Below are 22,341 nucleotides of genomic sequence, written 5' to 3' on the forward strand. Positions count from 1 at the left end.
AAACTGACTTTCTGACGTTTTTCATCTTAAGCAATTTCTTTCAATACATTTGTTGGGTGAAAATTTAATTTCTATACGCACAATACACGTGGCTATTATCTTGTAAAATATTTTGGCTCGGTGATTTTCATAGCTCACGTTATTAGCAATTAATTACCACGGGGCTAAGATAGCCCGTGACGTGCTTTTCACGTACTAAAACAGCTCGTATTAAGATAGGGTTAATATTCTTCCCTTTGAGGCGACTCAAGTATTATGACGACACATTCGTCTTCAAGGAAAAATGAGGTAAGTTTATAACCTTCATTTATCTACGCTGATTTGTATCATGCAACTCCCTTGTGACAATAAAATTAATTTTGAAACTTACATAGTAGGCTGTGCCAAAAAATGGCGAGGTTCATGGATTTTTCCTTAACTTTTTGAAAAGTTGTAGTAGACTTTTATAAACACAAACGTAAAAAAAAATTGAAAATAATGACGCCACACGGTCGCGCTGGCCGTTTCTATGGTTACCAATACCCATTTTCATAAAAATTGTCATATTTCGAAAACCACTGGAGATAAAAAGATGACCGTTACATCTAAAGCTGCAGAAGTGGATGGTTTATATCTTCTCTAAGAATACTTTTTATTCTAGGACTACTTAAAAAATATTGATAAGCAAAAAACTCAATTTTACTATTTTTTTGTAGTAGGGGAGATGCAGGACCTATTAGACATTTTTTTTTCTTTTTTGCTCTCAATTCTTCAGCTTATATTAAAATAAGACAACAAGTTTAGAGATTACAGCCAAAGTCAATTTTTATTGACTGTGTAAATATTTTGACAATCAAATTTATTTTTGTGAGGTTAAAGCTTATACAAACTTTTTTGAAGAGTGTATATTCTGTCCTGCCCCTGAAGGACCTAGTATACACAAGCAAACATTGAAAAATATTATTATTGATTATTATTGAAATTATTGAAAAGTATTGCTTCATGTAGACTCTCTATGGACAGACATATTGCAATTGCTCGAAATTGCAAGATTTTAGCACTGACAACAATGTTTTTTGTTTTATGTCTGTCCATGTGTATACTAATGATACGAGACATCAACCGTTTCAAGTGGACAGTTTGCTGGGTTGGTTCACAAAAACAGAAAAGTTTTATTAGTCAATTGAACAAAAGAATAGTTGGAAACTCGTCTCTAAACCTGCCTGGTCATAAACGGTTGTGATTTGATCAGGCCTACCTTCTCTTTGAAGTACACAAGAAAATAAGTTTTTTGCAATGAACATTGAATTTCATACGTCACAAAATAAACCTCCAAGAGCGAAAAAATAATTACAACAAAGAAAATAGCCAAATTGAATCTTAAATATTGAACCTAAAAGTTGTTTAACTCTAAAATATAATAATTTGGCAATAAAATGTTATTTAAAGGTAAGTTATGTATCATTGTATAAACGTTCAAAACGACCTTGTTGCGGGTAAAACAAGTAAAGTTATTTACAAGAAGCTCAATTTCAAATGGCTCAAAAATTTTGTTTTAAAATAAAACTTTATTTGAAAATGTTGTTATTCCTAACAGCGCGTTGTGTAAGTCATAAAGTGTCCACTGCGTCACAGAGTAGTGAGAATGTCTGCGTAATGTACGACGGTCCATCGTCGTCGCTTCGACTCCGCTCTAAAGCACGCTCATGGGTATCAGCAAAACACGTAATGTCATGCCAAAATAATGGGACAACCTGACTCTACAACTAACTTACATCTCCCTTTGCTTATTTCACTCGTATGGTGCGCTGCGTCTATTATCGTAGTTTACAGTCATTATCGCAATGAACACAAAATAAAACATTAGAATTATTATTGTAAAAAATCTCCAAAGACGATATACCCTGCAACATCAAGGTAAACATTACATGATACATTGGAATTTAACTTTATCAAGGAAAAGCGAAAACCATTGTTGATGCTACCATTAGCCTACATTTATGACGAATGCATTTCACTTCTTGATACGTCAATATCGCAGCAATTGTCAGAAGCGAATTGATGGCATTGTGAAGTGGAAAGCTGGCCTTTGTAAATAGGACTGTTGGATACGAGTTTTTCCAGTGTAAATAAAACGAAATTCGTCACAAATAGAAAAGGTTGAAAGCAAAATAAAAACAAAAAAAATTTCTTCAAAACAAAATTTAGATTGGAAATTAAAAATATCTTTTTGTTGAGAACTTTTAAATCTAAATTTGCCAAGAGTTAGAGGCGCCTGCGCTACTCTCAGAAAAACGTCAGTTTGACACCAATCAAAACTACGTACTTGTATCTTTGGCAAAAAATTAAATGACAAGTTTAAAGTTGGACAAAAAATTTCCTTTTTTACATTTCCGTCCTCTAATAAGTTAGTAAGTTTAAGTTTCAGCAACCAGACATAAACGTAAATGCGACAGAATATTGCCAAAACTGTGACGTATATATTGTTTTGATTTTGAAACAGTATTGATTTCTTTTGTAAAATGAACCAAAAGCAAAGAGCTTTTCCGTAAAATTTTCAACATACCTAAGTGTTAAAAAGAATATTAAGCAACTACTCTTGCTGCAACTGTTCCATTGCCAGTTGTACATGGCATCTTGAACTCATGTGCTCCTTGGCCCCTTCCATCGCTTCAGTTTGGATGGAAATCGACGATTCCAAAACAAAATTTCGTCGCATTTGCCTGCAGTCGATTATTAACAAACAATCTAACGACAATAGTGCAACTTCACCTTCTTGACGCAGGTATCGCACTCAACACGGCAACAAAACTCGAAATGACAATTACAAGACATTTTGTGCAAAACATTAACTGTTTTGTAGCCCCTCCCGCAACAAAGATATCTACAGCTTCCAAGCCCACGTTTCTTAAGTTCGCATACTCTTCCTTTAGTTCCATAACTTCCTTGCTTTTTTGAGTGGGAGCAATACCGGGGGCTCTTTTTGGAATAAACTAAATCTTCTCCAGAAAGTATTCGTCTAACCGTGGACATCCGTCTAGATCTAGGGTAGTTAGATCTGGCGTAGTTAGAACGGGAACTTGGAACTTTCCGGAATCGATTTGTGTATCGTCGCTTGAACATTCCATTGGAACGCGCGCTATTTGCAGAGCGAGTTCTTCGTTTTAGTGCTCCTTTTCGTTTTTTCGAAAATCGACGAAAAATGGGCCGCAGAGCTTCCCCATCTTTTCCACCGACTACACGCACAGGCGAATTGTACTTGTTTCGCAACCTCATGCGTACGGCCGAGAAGTGAGGTAAAATCTTCCAACAAGTCCACATGGTACAGGAGCCGCTCAGCCCGTGGCAATGGCAATTCGTTTCACGATAATTCTTGATCGCCTGAAAATTAAAGTTATTTTATGATTCATGATGAAACAAATTAAAGGAGGACTCTACGTTGAGAGGAATACTTACCCTTTAAGAAATGACATCCAAACCCAAAAGAAAGAATTCTGCTTTAAGCGATGAAAATACTTTTCTAATCATTAAAGAAAGAAGCAAGTTTATCAAAATTCAAGGTTTCTATTTAAAATTATCATCATCAGCTTTCATGCTACTGCTACAGTAGTAGATGGCTGGCAAGTTTAAAACTATATTCAATGTAATCCGGCTGTCGTAATACAGCAGATTAGGCTACTCGATGTCGTCCATAAGTTTCCCAGACAAAGTTTCGGGTTCCGAAAATCATCCGAGGTTATAGGTCCAAAAGTACCTTGGACTTCAAACTAACTCTATTGCGGATCCAAGGCTTGATAATTTGTTAGAAGTTACCTTTTACAGCAAAAAACAACAACCAGTGCTGTTGATGGGAGGCCAAATGTGTAGGCTATTAAAATTGATACATTTTCAAGATTAAGTGGGTGATGCAATGAGGAGAGTTAAAGAGGGGGGGAATTTGCTTCCATCCCCGGAACTTAAGCGTTAAAATTGACCCTTAAACTATATATCTTTTTGTATGAAAACACACGTTACATGCATTGAAAACGTGTGGTCAATTTAAATGAGCCTAACTTTGCCTCAAGTCATAAACTTTTAGTTGTGCCACTTCATCTTTTGTAAATTGATAAAACTTTTAACAGCCGCACAAGTTGCTTAAACGCAATCAACAAACATTTTAGCAGTCAAGACCTCCCATGATTAGGGCGAATGTAAAAGGCGTGGTATAATTGATTTCACACTATTGGTAAATGTTCAGCCAGCCCCTGTTTTTATTGGCATCACACTGTGCAAGAAGAACCTATTTAGTGCATAACAAGCCTTCTGTGTACATAACAAGCTGAAACGGAAGAGAGCAAACTTTTTGTTACAGTACTCTGGGGCATACCTTTAAAACAAAAGTTGTGTGTAGATTGCCTTACCACATTTATACCGATTTACACAAAATTACTTTTAATAGAATTACCTAAGAGAAAAGTTATTTTAAACAACAGAGGTACGGTATCGGATTGTTTTACTTTATCAAAATCGGTGACTCTTGTTGGTGGGCTACTTGTGTTTTTTTATACTTTTTAAAGGTCTAAAATTGTTAAGGTCTGATGCAATCCTCTAACTTCTATATATGAGATGACCATAGGATAAAACAAATGTGTCCAATTAAGCTATCGGGTCAAAGTTTAATTTTTTATGTAACTTAAGAAGGCAGCAGCTATAACTTGCTGAATCTAAATAAAACCAACCACAAATGAAACAAGTTTTATTTATTTTATTATAAGCAACTCGGTTCATATTTAATTTCAAGTGCAAGTATGCTCAATGCAATTGTAGCCTATGCAGAAAATGAGACGGGTTTATTTAGTAGGCTATTTTCACACACGACCGGAGGATGGGTTTGTGGTTCATAACTTTAATACAAGGAGGAGAAAGTCTTTTCATTGCTCCAATCATTGCTGCCTGATTTGTCACAGTTTGCAGATTTTGATTACTGCTAGTGCTTGACTGACATTTTTTGAGATGTTTTTACTTTTTGCGGTTTCCTAATGACATAAAACTTTTTTGTTAACTTGGGGAAGGAGTAGCAAATGAGAAAAAGTAAGTTGAAAATCGCAAAATCAGACTGTTATTGGAAATTAACAGTCTGACTAAAATCTTCGAAATCAAATTTTCTTTGTTTTTCAACATGTGAGGATGTTAAAACCTATTATGTCATCTGGGGAAAAGAATAAAGAAAGCGTAAAAATCTAATTTTTAGAAAAATTTATTTAAACGTCTGAAAATTTCTTCAAAATGTGACAAATCAGGCCGTATCTTTAGGTAGCCATGCTTCAATCTGCATTTCTCTTCGTTTGAATCTCTTCAGAAGATTGTCGTCAGATTGAACTTATTCAACATAAATAATTTAACTACGTTGACTTTATTCTGACGACAAGCCCTTGAGGAGTGTCAGATGCAAAATATTGCAGCTTTGTTGCTTTTTCCTTGCTTTAAAAATGATCAAAAACAAAAAAATCAATCAAGTTCAAGATTAAGATCAAAAACCTTTCTCGTTGCTTTTCACAAGGGCGCAAAGTAATTGTCCTGTTTTTTCATAGTTGAGTTGCTCAAAACAAGGCGCGAGGGTGTGAATTATGCGCTCATGGTCGGTATTTTATCGTTTCCAGTCGCCCATTACCCAAAAAATATGTCTTTTTGAACCCTGTGATTGAAAATATTTTTGCAACGTTACATGTGGGCCCGTTTGGTTATAAGTGAGCACAAGTCTTCAGTCGCATCATTAGCTACAATCATCCGGTGTGGTGATTTACTTTATATTTGTATTTATCCGATGGCAGTATTGTATAAAGTAGGCCTATAGCCTACTTGCTACAGCGAATTAAGAGGCAAGATAAGATTCTCATTATGTAAGGTTGGCGAATACGAATGGAGTGAGGTGGTATGAGTGAGCATGGTTTGAGAAGGGATGAAGATGATGTTTTGAGAAGAGCGCTGGAGTTGCAAGTGGAGGGTTGTAGAAAACAAGGAAGACACAAGAGAACGTGGAAAAGGCAAGTTGAGGAGGAAAGCAGCAAGGTGGGCTTGACAAGAGAGGACACGTTAGACAGATCGATGTAAAGGCAGGGTGTAAAGGCGATTGTGGCATTTAGAGGTGAATCTGGCCACCCTCGGTAACGGGGACATCACCAGTTTAAAACTGGACTACTACTACTACAAGGCTTTCTGCATCACCAATTTTAAGGTGGTCGCTAGAATTTTATAGACCTCCTCTCTTTCAGCTGATACCGGATAGTTTCCAGGGGCATTTTTAACAGCCAGCATTAAGTACGGAGTCGAATCAGGGTCTCGTGAACAGAGATGTTTCAAACGCTATCCCACCACGGCTGTGTAGTATGAACGTTGAGGCTGTCTGAAAATTTTTAACTTCGCTTTTCGAAAAGATCACTACGGAAATATGCTTCAAAAATGTGTAGCATGTATTCACTAGTTCTTAGAAAATAGGGTTTGGTCTTGTCAGATGAAAACCAAATCTGGAAGGTTATATTAGAAGTAAAACATAAACAATGCTTGCATCCTATCACGTACGTGTCAGCCAAGTTAATCCCTGCATACAACTACCGATTTTCGTAACAGTTGTTTGAAATAATAACAATGCAATTAAAAAAAGCTCCATCTCAAAAAAGAAAGTCTAACTCGGGGGCTTCATCAGAGAACGCTTATCGTTAGAAACCTAATTTTTGTAAACTTTGCTCTCCCAAAACAACTACAATGAAATAAACCTTATTGGAATTCGACGATTTTTGAAAGTCATGTTTAGACGAAACTAATAACTTAGTTTGCAGCATAAAATCACTGATAAGAAAAATATGTGGGCTGGGACACTTAGTAGAAGGAGCATGAAATTGATTAAACTACGCCTTTGATATTAGTGCATAAAATATTAGAGCTGACTTATTCTTACCATTCTTCCAGCGTTTTGGTTATGAAGTTTAAGTTTTGCTTTAACGGCTCCCCGCATCCGACGACCAGATCTCCGTGAGACAGTGAGAAACGCTCGTGACTTCATAATTCCATACTCTATGTTGTCATCACACCCTCCCCAATCAAATGCGTCCACTGCCATTCGGAGCTTTTTATCGTGAACTGTCTTATTGTGTTTAGCGGCTTCCTAAAGAAGGCAGTAAAATATATGTCAAGCCTTAGTCCTTGTAAATGAAAAGTGGGCAAGACCTTCAAACGCTGGTTCGATTCTGAGAGTGAACGCTTAAGATCTGCACTTCAAGGAAAGATTTTAATTCGGCGCACCTACTAAATGAACAATTTTCAGGCAGCAACACTTTTAACGAACAAAAACTTCATTCTGCCTATCTCGGTGACCGAACTTGTGTCAGTGGCTCAAAGCTGTTCACGTATGTGAAAATGCTAGGATAAAGCTTCTTCGAAATTCTCAAAGTGAACATTAGTGATCGGTCTTGTGTCAGTGGTTCAAATCCTTCACACGTACAGGTATGCAAAACAGCCAGGAATAAACGTTCAAAGCGGAGTTTTCAATCCGAAAATACTCTAACAATTATTTAACCAATCGGTGTGAAAAATATCTTTATTCCTCACCAAGCGTAACAGCTTATAAGTAAGCCTGCGATTGTTTGCGCATCCACATTCTGCTATATCCCCTCTCGCGCATGCCAGTGTCACTTGGTATGTGGTCGCCGCAGCGGTGAGAGCATGAACAAACGCTGTTTCTCGAGTGTCTGATAAAAACATAAACATAATCGTTATCTATTATATTCAGTTACTTATTGTTATTACATCAATATTATAGTGATTTAAAGGTGCGGTAGCCCACTGCTGTAGCCCCCCCACCTTGAGCGATGACCTTCCCCTTTTTCTTTCCAATTCAGTCGATCGTGTGTTTTTGCATGCCAGTTTGTTGTTTCGCATATTTTGTCAACCTCGTCTTTCCATCTTATTTTTGGTTTTTCTCGTTTGCATTTGTTATTGCATAATTGTACATAGGCCTATTAGAAATAAATCATGTATTTTTTGCTGTTTGTACGGTATGACTTTCAAACAGTAGCGTTGACAAGGAGGTCCAGGGAGTATTTTAGGACCTGGGCCTAGCATGACATTATGTCCAATGGCTGTATGTCCAAGACCAACTTATCCTCTCAATATCTCTGCTTCCAACGCAATAGATAAGTATGACATGGCTGTACTAGGCTACCAGCTGGCAATTACCTCCCTTCAAATTCAAACTTTGCAACTATGTTATGGAATTAAAGTGATGGAGATCTTAAAAGAAACAACAATTTAGCTCGCAAAATCCAACATCTGTGTAGTGCGTAGTCTTGAGTTGATACTAATTAAATATTTAAACGAACTGTTACAGTACTAGTTCAAAAAAGGATTACCTTGTAGGAGTTACAAAGCAGAAGCATATATTTAGAAGAGGGCCACCCAAATCAACCGAATTGATCAAAAAGACTGTAGACGAAGTAGCTATAGCTTATCGCCAATGTTGTAAGCTACATAAAATTGAATTGTATTAAATTTTAAAATGTTGTGATAGAAACCATGTCTGCAGCTAACTCTGATAAATGGAATATTTTCTTGTTAAAATGAAAGCGCAACATGGAATATAATGATTAACATCTAGATAGGCTAAAGTAGTTAAACGGGCTTGCACTAAATTATGTTTAAGGGTGTGGTATCTTATTGGTTACAGTAAAAATAAGCTTAACTTCAAAGAGGAAACAAAAATTAACACCATGTATCTACCTTAAATGGTGAATACCTTAACTTAGATAAGCAAAAAAGAAGTATTGGAAAAAGATCAGATAAGTTTTACTTATCCAAAGAATGCATGTTGATTTATGTTATGAAACGTATGTTGCCAAGCTACGAAAACGAAGAGGCACATTTTAAAATAGTTAGAATTTCACACTTTTTTATTTTGACTGCTCAATTTTATCAAGTTCGTAAAATGGTTAAATCATAATTTATTTGGCTTATAGTTTGCTTAAGGTTCCTGACTAAGGGTTGTGTGTTCAAAATTAAGTCACCGTTAGTTGGTTTTTATTGTGAAAACGTAGCTATAAAAGCATGAAAATAGGTATAAGCTGATTTTGAAAACTTTTTTAAAGCACTTGTTCAAGGTTTTGTATAAATTTTACAAAAATTGTAAAAGCTACAATTTGGCAAAAATGCTAATTCTTTGTTGAAATCATAGGCAAACAACGTCAAAATACATTTATAGCATTCATCATGGTCTGGGAGAAAACAGAAAGTCATAACGTTTTCGGTTAAACATCTAGCCCTTATCAACCATTTGAAATTTTTACCTGTTTTTTAAAACTAACCGTTTATGATTTCGTGTAAAATTTTGTCAACTTGTTGTTGTTTTTTGTTTTTTTTGCAATGCAATAGATGGGCTGGAGTTACTTGGCTTCGTCGGCTTGCTTGGGATAAATAGTCAAAACTTTAGTCAAAAATTGATTTGTGCTACTGAACTATGGTTAGATCCTTGGTACAGAACTTGCCACTTCAGAATTCTAGATATTCTAGATTAAATAACCTCATACTTGAAAGCATGTTCTAATTATTAGATCTTATCCGTGTTAAATTCTCCATTAAGATTGTAAGCGTTTTTTTCATTCCTGCCTTTGCTGCAAAAATATGAACTCACAGAACTCGCAAACTCGTTGCGTTGTAAGCTGCAATCTCAAAGCTACGACCCCTTGACATGATCAGTAAATGAGTGATTATTGTCAACCATTGTGGCAGCCGTGGCCATTTCAAAAGATTATAAAGTATTCTGGTCTCAAAAGTTCTATGACCATTAAGGAAAAATAAATAAAACCATTAAGCAAAACAAAACTATTCAATATATATGATTTTAGTGCTTGCATTTTATTGATTTTATTTCTATTTTTAAAATCAATGCAGTTCCCGAGCCCTAGTTTTTCATGAAGTTCTTGAGGCTGTTAACACTACATTGCGAGATCCATCGACACAGAGGTAACAGAATATTTTTTTATATTGCAGGTTGGACTATTTTCAGCGGGAAAATAGGAAGGTCTATAGGCTTACATCTCACAGCCTTTGGCAAATGGTCAGTAATCCTTGTCAAGTTCTGACAGGCTGTCAGTAATAATGACTGTTTGGTTTGTCACAAGTCTGTCATGTCAATGGTCTGTCAGAACAGGTGGTCTTGCCAATCACCAGAACGAGACATCCACTTGCTCAGTCATACCACTCAGCGTGTAAATGGCATTAGAAACCGAATCAGACCTCCGTTTAAAATTATGTAAACTTATGGTCACTCTTTGTTCGTGAAAATAAAATATTTAAAGTTTTACCTTTTTGTTCAACTTGAAAGTTGAATCATTCAAACTAATTTGCACGCCCTAAAACATCAGACCTTTGACTTTTTTAATTAAACCTTATCCAATCAGACTTTCCACAGAGGAGTATATGTGCGATATTTTAGATGATGTATTTTTTGCATTTGAGAATGTTTTGTGGTGTCGCTAGTGATTAATATTTAAACATTGCCATGAAACTACAACAAACATGGGTTTTCCACCATCTGAGACAACCAGCATATCAGATATATGAAAATCTGTTGACAATCTGAAATCTGTCTCTGTAAAAAATCGAAAAATTTACAACAAACTTACAGTCACCATCTGTCGCACTTCGATGTGGTTTGACCGACAGTCGATCATCAACGCATTAAGTAAACCGGATGATTAAGACATTAAATCATATGAAGGACGATACGAAAGCCTCTCAAGCTCACCTTGATTCATAACTCTGTTGAAATAAGGTTTAGACTCTTGAGAACAGTTCCATCTGTATTGTTTAAGTGCATCTTGACATGCAGCTGCTCCAAGTTCAATTCCGGAAAGGATCTGCAAAGCAAAATTTTGAATCAGGCGACTGATCTCTACTATCCGTTCCACCCGTTAGCTTAGTGGTTAAGCGCCCCACTCAAGATTAGTTCAGATCAGCGATTAAGGTCAACTCAGTGGCTGAGTGATTAACTGATTATACTGTCTTTGGCTCTGGTGCCGGTATGTCTGGGTTCGATTCCAGGTCTGGTCAAACCAAAAACTTTAAAAACGATACCGTTTGTGTTCTTTCTTGCATAACGTGTTGTGTTCTTTCTTCAGGATAAATCAAGTAATAATGTGATGACATCGTAAACTTGATATAAACTTTTTAAAAAATGACTCGAGATCGAGCACGCTGGTTTGGCGTGTGCGCTTGAGCAGCGCATGTTAGGACTGCTCTGCCTTCAGCGGCATCTAGTCAATGGAATAATTTTCCGAAAACAACACTTCCACAATCGGAAAATTTCACTCTGACCCGGGTAGTTTTTAGGGGGTTGGAACTCTTCCAAGGTAACCAAGAACTTAAAGAAAAAAAATCTCCTGTGGTATTTTTGTATAGTTTGGTCGAACCAAATAGAGCTTTCTTTAATGACAACCTCTGTTATTTAATAGGAAACCACTTTTTTCTTTGATACTTTTATTTCTTCTGGGAGTATTTTTTTTTTTCTTGAATTTTAGAGCTGTCTTTTTGATACTGCTTTGGTGACAAGGAAAAAAACTCATTGATTCCAGGCTTAGAATAATTTCATATTAGCCTGTCTTCCATTTAGGGATGTCTTATTTTGGGATGCAAAACTCTGCTTTTCCGGCACCATTGCGCTACTGGGGAAGGTCAATTCTCAATTCGATATAATTTTTTAAGCCTTGTTATAAGTTTGCTTTCAACAAAAACAAGTCTTTTAAAACCAACTTCACTACTTTAAAATAATTTACAAAAAAATAATTAGTAAGTCAAAAAAACACTCTTTTGATGTGTAGGATAAGTGAAAAACTCGCGCAGTTTTCACATACTCACTGCCACCATAGATATTCTTACCTCCTTCATGATGTGGGGTTGGCGGCGACACATTTCCAACTGTGGTCCTCCTACTTGTCTTGCCCACTGACACAACCTAGAACTGTTGATTAGAGCAGATCTACCGGCTGGTGACCTGGAACAAAGTAATAAAGTTAGGAATTGAGTAAATGACTGGTAATTATTACCCATAAAACAAAATGCGTTATTTTGCATTGATTCTGCATTGTCTGCAGATGTTGACTCAATGTAAAAATGACAGATTTTTACTCTCTAGGTATGTGACAAATCGTAATGCTTTAAAATTGTTTGCAGTTGTATTTAAAAATAGGAATTAAGTTTAAGAGCTAAAGTGGGAATTGGTTAAAGTGGGAATTGCGTTTAAGAGCTACGTAAAAACTTAAAATTATATTTAGAATAAACCATAACAATTTGGGTGTACTTTTCAATAACAAACGCATTCTTGTTGATGTGTTAGTAGTTTATCTCACAGGAATAACAGAAGGGAGCAGTTTCCGCAGTAGCATTCTGAGTTTTAAAAATTTAACACGAGTTATATGCCACTTTAATAGCAGCTTTAGATCATAATGGTGCTATCAAATTTAGTTAAGGTATACAAACTAAATTTACCACAGTAGAATATTTTTTAAATTATAAATTTGATTCAACTTTTTCATTTTATCTTTCTATTTTTTGTCTTTTTACTTCACCTTATCACCTTGCAGAATTATCCAAGGTTTTGCTTAAATTCTTAATCGAGCATTAGAACATTACTTTTGCTTCATATTTCTCATAGCCCCTCCCAAAACATTGCGAGCTAAAGTGCCTCTACGAACAAAATAAATCATTTTTTTCAATCAATCAAAACAAGTGAATTGCTTTTCATTCAATAGTATAACGCAATGATTTTCAACCGGTGTTCCGAGAAACACTAGAATTTCGTGAAAGATCGTCAGATGTTCCGCAAGAAATTGATTAGGTCGTGCAGTGTTCCATGGACTACCAGTCGAAAATCGAAATCACAAAACCTTCGCGTTTGTCTTTCTGCAATTTCTGTCCGAATATCAACTTTGTGCTCATCTAAAAAGGCTCAGATATAGCAGTGAAGAAAATAGAAAATGGATAAACTGTTTTTGTGATGTTTATTTTATTGCACCATTATAAAATTTTGTTTGGTGTTTTCTAAGATTTTTTTAATGCATAAAGTGTTACATGAGTCAAAAAAAGTTGCAAAACACTGATATGACGAATGAAAATTGCTAAAAATGCCTGTTTTTTGCATATTAGCGCTCTCGGACGCAACTGGGAAGTGAAGAAAATCCGTACTTTTCAAATGATTAAAGCTTGGCCCGCTGTTTGCTTATGTCTGTATCTAAATTACAAAACCTAAAGCTATTTTGTGCAGCAGGCCTAACATAACCACGTTTGCCTTCTCTGGGACAACATGACAGTCTGCAACTGCTATGCTGCGTTTGTCGCTGAAAAAGCTTAGCGGAAAACTGTAAGACAGTGGTTATTTATAGCATTATTGTAACGTTAATTTATGTTAATTTAAACTTATTTAAAATTCTTTGTGAGACTTCAAGCTCATCAAAGTATAAGATTAAACAACAAGTCATTAAGAAAAAGCAATGATGCTTTATAATGTGGAGAGGAATAAACAAGTGCTGGTGACAACAGGTGTCCGGATAACCAAGCTTATTATTACAAAACAATCACCCGCTGAAGACACGTTTGAAGGAGGCTGCATGAGTATAAAAGTAAAATCAGAATTTTATGTTTATTTAACCTTTTTTATGTTTGTGTTATAATTCTATAGGTGGAAGGCTTCAAGAAAATACGTCATAACAAAGTCTAGATGCGGAGCGAAACGTTATAGACAACCTTGAAATTGCTTTCTTTTTCACGTATTCTTTACACTAAATCGATTGAACACCACAGCTGACATCTGCTTGTGGTATCGATAGACCTTAGCTAGATATTCAAATACAAGGCCTCAAATCTTACAGCAATGTTCAGTGCAGGAAAGTTTCTGTTAGACAGAAGTGCATAGGCGATTGAGGACCAACCACTTGTAAGAGTAAAACATGTGATTGTTAGATCATTGCGAATATTAATATTTTAAATTCAAATGACTATTTTAACATGAGCAATACCGCTATCTCGAACTACATGTTTTACATTTAGAACCATTTCTATCAAACAATGATTGACAGCCATAACAATGAGTTTTACGCGATGCGACAATTGGGAGTGTGCGATTCTAGTGAGAAATCCTCATGATGATTGTATGTCAACCGTGAAGTAGTTAACAAACTTGTCCAGTCTGAAAAATAGGACAGTTTCTGCCATATAAATTTCTAGGTAAGGACCCATACTCAGTTACTGAGCTAATGGGAATAAAAAGATGTCTCTCCAAATTCTCTAAATTTTTTAAGCCTTCCGCACTGACAAGAGTAACTTGGACAGATCCTTTCTCTGGGCCCCCTTTGTTTCAGAAACTGTGACCACCCAATTAATTACACCCTGGGTAGAAGTGAACAGTGCTCTGAAGCGCCATTTATGAACGCAGCCTAGAGATAAAACCAAATAATTAACATTGTAAATCCAATATCAGACCGGAACTGCGTAGCTTACCATATTTATTTAAAACAACATTGGCCTAATAAATATTTTGCAAGTCATAGGTTGCGTGAGAAGATGCAAAATCATGGCTAAAAATAAAGTAAATATGCGCGAACTACCACTTTCAGATGGTGTAGATTTATAGAAGACGAAATCGAGACTAAGATGGCGCCTGTTCTCGATTTCATTACGTCATAATTGTGTTTGGTGACGTCATTATTGTTAGCATTGTCACGAAACGGGTGTCACGTCCCGGTGTAAACCCTGAAGAGGTGAAATTGATCTTCGGAGCAAGGATACATTTCGGACTTTCAACTTTTTATGTAACTCGAGTAGGAGTCAACTTGGGATTCCACAGAAGACTTGGATGTTCAATGATTAAATTAGTTGTGTGCTTTCTTTCAGTATTTAACAGCGAATCTTTCTAAAATTAGATTTTGTATATTCAGACTCTAACCAACCCAGCATAAAGTAATGATAATAGCACCGTGGGCTAATCTCGCAAGCAACCTACTGAATAAATCTTTGATTCCATTTTATCATAACTTTTTTCATTATTGCAGTGTTGTAGGGAGTAAAGTTTTTCAATTTAGTTTTTTCTTTATTGAACCCCTGCAAGCAAGCACACCCAGTATAATATAAAAAAGCGATTTTTTAATTGTGATGCACAAAGCAGTTGTACCGTATCTTAATACGTTTATTCTGAATTCCAATAAAGCAATATAAAGCATTTTTAAAACTTGCTATCTGCCTATTTATTCTCTGAAAAACTTCTATCAAACTTGTCCTAACACGTGGAAACAAGTTTGAGTTTGTGGCGTCTTCAACAAAACTTTCTTCAAAGCAAAATATACTTTGTAGAAAAAACGATATAAACTTACTTTACTGAAATAGAACGTGATTTTATGGCTTTTGCAGTTTCATTACAGATTGCAATAATTTCACACACCTCGGAAAGGATTTGATTTAGGTCAAGCATAACGTAGAAACGATTATGATTAAACTGAAAAAACTTTTTTTATTGAGATATTGAATTTAAAATCATGACAAGAGAGTTACAATAAAATAAATAAACAAATAATTTCTTCTCAAAATATTTTCAGATATTTTTATATTCATGCAGTAAAAAACGATGATAACATCTTGCCTATTAATATTGAATGTAAATGGAGGAAAACCCCATAGGTCTAGCACACTGAAACGAATTTATTTACGAGCTCAAAAGCAAAAGTGCAGTAGAATACATAATAATTCTAAACAGTTTGTTCGGCGCTTTCTTCACAACCACAACTGCTGGTCTTTTGAAATAACGCAAACACGTAACCCATTTAAAAAACAATATCAATATTTTATAAATGAGTTGGATTTGAAGCATTTTTGCGATATTTTTGTTTATTTTTGTTTACAAACTCCTTGTTATTGTTACCTTGCGCTAAGCATGTTTGATGACGTCATAAAAGAATTTAAATTATGTGTATTGTTAGTTTCTGAAACAGATACAAGAATTAAAAATCGAAAGAAACAAAATTTAGAGGTTTCGTCACGTTTTGAAGAATCATAACCAATGTAACGGATTTTATCCGATGTTCAAATCTGAATCATGCCTGGAGTTTGCAGCTGGTCAAAAATGTTTCTCTTAAGAACCTTTATGACATGCTATGAAGTGATCAGTTTGTTTGTCGTATCCAGGCCTACGCCTTGTGATTGAAAATTTAGATTAAGTGGACGGGAAAGCAAGGAAGCCAATCTTTGTTACCACCTTCAGGCATGCCTTTAAGTGTCTTGCCAAAGACACAACTGCGTGCTCTTGAGCGGTGTCGAACCGGCCTTCTTTTCAAACATCGTTTCAAGGCTTTCACCACTGGGCAATCCAGCCAAAAGTGGTCAGTTGACTTAATGCCTTTCATCTATTTATGCTTGCTGTGTCGCATCAACTTTTGCGTTAACGTTTTTTTTTAGAAGTATAATTGCATATTTGCATTGTATTTTATGAGAACTAACGCAAGATACTGTGCCAGTGTACAATCATAACTAATATAATAACGCATAGGACACTGTTGTCTAATAAACAAGTCAATTTGCAAAGTAATATTTTAAAACATTTTTAATAGACTCTCTAATGGTTTTAAAGGACACAACAAACGCTAATTCCAAACTAAACAGCAACAATACGAAGCAACACGTCAGTTCCCTTTGACCATAAAAGGAGTGATTTGGTGGAAACTTCTTTTCATTGACAAAATTACAACTTCTTCATACCCAGGCAAGTTCAACATTGAAACCACAGTCCTGTGCTTTCGTCAATATATTACGTAGGTTTGCAACTTCCATGCACGATTTTGCATTTTCTATAGATGCTACAGCATATGGCCTACTGTAGTAGTATACATAATGTATACGTATTTTGCTGTAGCCTACCATGGCTTAGACGTTTCACTATTTCAATAACCAAAAATGTAGAGAGTTGGTTAAATACATATTTTAAAACTTGTAATCATGTTTTCAAAAACTAATACATATCAATATGTTACGTGTTGTGGTTTCATTATCCTGCTACAACGACACTGACGACTTGCAAGTTAAATGCAGCTATGTAGCCTATAGATTCAGAAATTAATTCTTCAACCTCCTCGAGTAGGTAAAATGCAACAGTTTCAAGTTCATTTGGATTGTATCATCAAAGATCTCTCAGCAATTGATCGAGGCTAAATGTTTCAATAGTTGCCCTCATTGTGATTCTAACAATGACAAGTATTGAACGCGATTGATCTATCAGGGCAAGGGATCGAGAAACTACTTCATGACATTCCAGAATACCGAGTTACAATAAAGTAAATTGTAGCTTTTGATGATGATTTAAACTTTCTGTAGATATCCAGACAGAAAATCAGTCGTTTTTTACATTGATTTAACGTCTGCAAACGTTGAATTTATGTGAAAAATACTAATTTGCTGTCTGGGTAGTGATCTTCATACAATGTTTATTTTCCAGTAGCAAAGCGTTCCATGGTCCAACCAGACAGAAAACTCCATGATGAAACTAACATTTACTCTAATTTATACAATCAGTGGCTTATTTCCACACCGTGGGCTCTTTAGATGTCCATGAAAAGTTTCATTGGGTTAGATAATGGTGCCAGTGTTCTAATCAAGAAAACAAATTTTCAGCACTTAAGTTTATCTGTTAAAGCTAATTTCATAAATTGTTGTTTTGAGGGTGTTACCAGAAATACATGGGCCTACAATCTTAATACTATTAAAACAATTTTTCTCAGCAAACTTTTTTTAAATAATATGAAGTTATCTATGCTTTGTTTAACAAAAGACAAATTCACTTTTATTTCAAATGGATTTGCAAGGTACCATATCAAATTAATTGGTCTTTTATAAAATTTATTGTTTTTCATGTCCAACAAGTCATTAACAGAATAGATGTTTGGGGGTTCAAATAGGCAGCTGTTTGTTTTGAGCCAATAATTTAATATTTTAATTGGAAAAATAAGGTGTTGTGCCAAAGCAAAACTCTCGTGCTTTCGGTGAGTGTCAAGCAAAGGTTCATTAGATCATAATAGACCTCTGTGAGCCATCAGATCATTTACTGATGGTTTCCCATAGTTCCTATAAAAGTGATTATGTAAAAATTACTACTTCACAATTATGAAAACAAATCATTCCGCTTTTAACGAGATAGTTGACAGGGCTTTTTATGCTGGGTTTCCAATAACTAATCCACATACAACGCATCACAATCACTAGATTACAAAAGTGATAAAAAAGGGTTTAAAGAGTACAGTTTGGACTAATTTCATAATTTAGGAGCACGACTTTTCATTTTTTATTTTCTCTTTTTTCTAAACACCTTTCCCTACTTGTAAATTAGTTGCCGTTTATAGATGTTTTAATCCTCAAAGCTGACATTTCGATTAACTATATTTAAGTGGCAACATCATTCAATTAGACACATGCTTCACCTGGTTATGATGTTATCCATTTCAAAAATGGCTTAAATTACACAGAAAAGCACAAGATATGTTGTCACATTATTGCAAAAGTATCTAAAACAGCGAAACATGTGGCAAAGGCAGGTTTTAAGGTGTTAGCTCGTGTAAGGCTTCGTAAGGTTGCTTTGTTTGTTGATGTATCATCATATTTGTGTCGTCACAATCCACAGCAGATAAACTAGACACTTATAAGGAGTTAGACCTGACTCATTTGGGATGATTGCTCTTTAGACAAAGCAGCGGAATTGTTAAAATATGCAAAGCATGCAAAAAGATAAACATTTATTCCAAGAGAAGGTGAATGAAACCACCCTACTTGCCAAAACATAGGCCTACTTTAGTTGGAAATTGTAAACCCTATTTTTTTTATGAAATTCAAGCAATGCAACTAAACATTAAAGCTTTTAAAATTAAGTGTTGGACAACCATTTTGTTTTCGTTTTTGAGACATTACATTAGATGTTATTGTTATTCAAAGGTTTAATACAAATCGGATGCAAGTGGAAACATTGAATCGACTTCAAACCGGTGTGGATCGTGGGCTACTAAATCTGTAATGGTAATATGCATTTGTGGCGTCAAGCCATAAACAGCATTGCTCCTTCGATAATAAATGTTTCGAAAGCAAAATAATGAAATCCACCTCATAACGAAGTTAGAAATCGAAACAGCGAGGTAAGTTAATTCAATAGCAACAAAGTAACTTCTTTAATATTCATCTTCCATCAATTAAGAATTCAGAACTAATCTTCAATAGCACAGAAGATAAAAACAGTGTAATTTTTTAAACGTTTGCTGAACATGAGGATACTGTAGTATCTACACTTTGAGTTCTTTATTTTGTGACAAGAATAGAGTAATTCTGTATCAATGGTTGATTCCAAGGTAAAACATTATAAACCACTCTTCTATACGCGAGATCAGATAGCTGACATGGTTGCTTTCTGGCAGTTGTTTTATCACAAAGGGCTAAAAGTATCAAATAGTTGTCATATCTCTCAGGTTGAAATGTTTTTGAGAGCGATGAAGTATCAGCTATCTTGCTTGGTTCAGATGCTTTTCAGCAACTAACCTTGCTGGCTCACACTTGTATAGACCATGTCATAAAATGAAAAGTGCTATTCAGTGTTTAGATCAGTTATTCATTTTCATTGTAGATACGATAAGCAGTTATTTTTTGTTACTTGATAAGGGCTAACGTGTGTATGGCCGAAAACGTTTGTAGCTTATAGTTTTGTTCAAGTTTAATCGATTATGTTAAATGCCGTGTGGTTGCTTGGTTGTATATGTCTGTGGTTGAAGAAAATTAAAAGTGTCTGCATCCCAAATGAAATAGCGAAAATATACAATTTATATTTTGTAGTCGCTTGCGAAGAGAAGTGCAAATTTTTTAGTACGTTTTGACTGAATTTTGTGATGACCTGAGGCACAAATAGACTAAAAAAACGTGATGTTATTGAACCAAACATCCTATCGCCTATCTGTGATATAAGAAACAAATACATGAAGCGTAGATTCTTCCAACTTTTGTAAGATTAAATTTTATGATTTCTACGCGAAAACAATGTCTTCCCTTGAAATTAAGCAAGCCTTCAACAAACCTTGCAACATCACATAGCTCAAAAGCCTTCTGCACTGTAGGCCAACTAAAGTTCCAACACTTCACTAAAAACTTATTACTGTAGGCCTATGTCATATGTCGACGATGTTTTTTTGGTAATATAAAGCTTATTAGAGGGCAAAGTATTTCACAAACATATTTAATTTTGATTGCAGTAACTTTTGGTCGTTAATGTGAACTACCAGAAAACGAACTACCGGCATTGGAAAAGCATGATTTTAAATTTTTTCTCAATTGCTCATGAATCTATATTTTTTCCTCGGCTGCTTTGGATGATAGATCTCTGTATCACCATTAGCCTAAAATAGAGTTATTAGTAGGGCCTACACACTCAGCAGCAAAATAGATTGTTTTAGACAAATATTGATTCATCTGCAGACGTTAAATGGATGCAAAAAGGACAAATTTAGTTAGTTGGGCAAAACTCACACTTACCACCAAATTCCAGACGTTCCTCTTGTAGCAAAGAATAGAATAATATAAAGAGTTGCCAGGGAATGTAACCACCTTGGAGAGACTTTGCGTGTAGAACACATCGCTCTTCGTTGATTACGATGATCTTGAGAGATTAGTTTTTCGGAAATGTGTAAACGTTCATGCTGGATAATTTCCACACAGTTTTTGGTCTGGCAATGATACTTGCCACAGTTTTCATGTAAATTTCTTTGAGTTATTGTAGAAAGTTTTTTGGAAAACAATCTGTCAGCATTGTCTTTACTTTGTGTCTGTAGCGTTTCAGACATTGTCTTATCGAGTGCCAAATTGGAGATGAATGAAAAAATATCGAATTCCTTCAAAATAAAGACCAGAATATTTCTTAAATGCTCAACCTTGTACAAGATCTTTGTCACTGCCTAAAGTAGATCTGTAATTTTGAAATAATCCATATTATTAAGTCTTCAAAATGAATATTTTTCTTTTAGAAACAAGAAGGAGCAGATTTTGTGGGTATCCTGAAACCATCAGGGGCAAACAGGGCCAGTACATGCATGTCAGTGTAGTCTTGGTCAGAAAATTGTGTCACAGATTTGTAAAATTTGTGCAGGATTTGCTTGGTTTGTTAACATTATCACTACAATTACCAAATCAAGCAGACAACTAGCTATTAAAACTGAAACAAAAATTATTATAATACTCTACAACATAATGAACTTTATTTGAAATTAAATGTTAATCAAATTATTACCTTTCTTAGTTCAATTAAAGCAATAGCTCAGTGAATTAACATCAGGCTCTATATGAGAGAAAACGTCAAGATCGAGCGGAGCTGGTTCAACTCTCAGAGTGTGCGCTTGAGCAACGCACTTCAAGTGGTAAGTTGGTTGGTTTAGAATCTTTATCTTCGGATTGACAAAGCCTTCGATAGGGGATTCCTGGTACTTTCTCATACTTGTAGAGGCTTTGGCAGAGTGAAGTTTTCCGATTGTTGAAGTGTTGTTGCTGGAGAATTATTCCATCCATTAGATGCCGCAAAGTCAACCTTTTTATTTAGAGACATCTAATGGATAAACGTAGATAGACTAATTTGCAGACAACAATACTTCAATAACCGCACAATCCTCTCAGTCATCTTAGTGCCGGACATACAGTACGACAACGCTTCAAAGCATTTACAAGTATGTGCATTGTGCAACTGCCAGGAATAAGCTCTCAAGCAAGCAATCTAGTGCTAATCAATCAAATCGTTCAAAGAGTTACTAAGGCTATGTTTTTGTACAATTTCTTGTCAACTTAATACGAAAATTCTATTTTTAAACAAGATGTAGTTGTCTTTTATTTTAATAAATTGAAGTAAACTTAATACACTTGTATAACAACCAGGATTAAGCTTTGATTAATTGAGCAGAATGCTTGAGGAACAGAGCGCCGTGCTCAGAAACATACGGCACACATTGTGCACTTGTCGTCACTTTCACAAAAAATTATGTTTTTGTTTTCAGACACTAGATAAAAAAAAATGTAAAGAGTTTATTCTACTTAGCGTGATACGTGCACTCATTTTTGTTTTATGTTTGAGTTTAACATCACGACTAATTAATATTACAAAAAAAATAAATTATGAGTAGCCTATTTTTGCAGGTCTGTTATCATTTATTTAGTTTTTGTTACATCAGACTCTTGGGAAGATGTGACCTTTCTGTCCACCGAAACTATTTATTGGCACTTTGTCCAACCTAGGTAATGCAGGGAAAATTCCAACACCGCTACATTACAACGAAAAGCATCAACTAA

The 22,341-nt window shown here is 35.3% G+C and overlaps 1 protein-coding gene across 1 annotated transcript; it reads right to left on the reverse strand.

Annotated features, from left to right (window-relative positions):
* Window positions 1-2,641: 2,641 nt before the first annotated feature.
* Window positions 2,642-20,950, reverse strand: LOC145781041 (protein Wnt-6-like). The gene is made up of 6 exons (XM_082592754.1): window positions 20,545-20,950; window positions 11,884-11,998; window positions 10,754-10,865; window positions 7,564-7,703; window positions 6,914-7,120; window positions 2,642-3,360 (listed from the first exon to the last, which is right to left on the reverse strand). The coding sequence occupies exons 1-6, from the start codon at window positions 20,850-20,852 to the stop codon at window positions 2,728-2,730; spliced, it is 1,515 nt and encodes a 504-aa protein (XP_082448880.1). The 5' UTR covers window positions 20,853-20,950; the 3' UTR covers window positions 2,642-2,727.
* Window positions 20,951-22,341: the final 1,391 nt, after the last annotated feature.

Source organism: Aplidium turbinatum, chromosome 1, assembly GCF_918807975.1.
Source record: "Aplidium turbinatum chromosome 1, kaAplTurb1.1, whole genome shotgun sequence".
Lineage (NCBI taxonomy): Eukaryota > Metazoa > Chordata > Ascidiacea > Aplousobranchia > Polyclinidae > Aplidium > Aplidium turbinatum.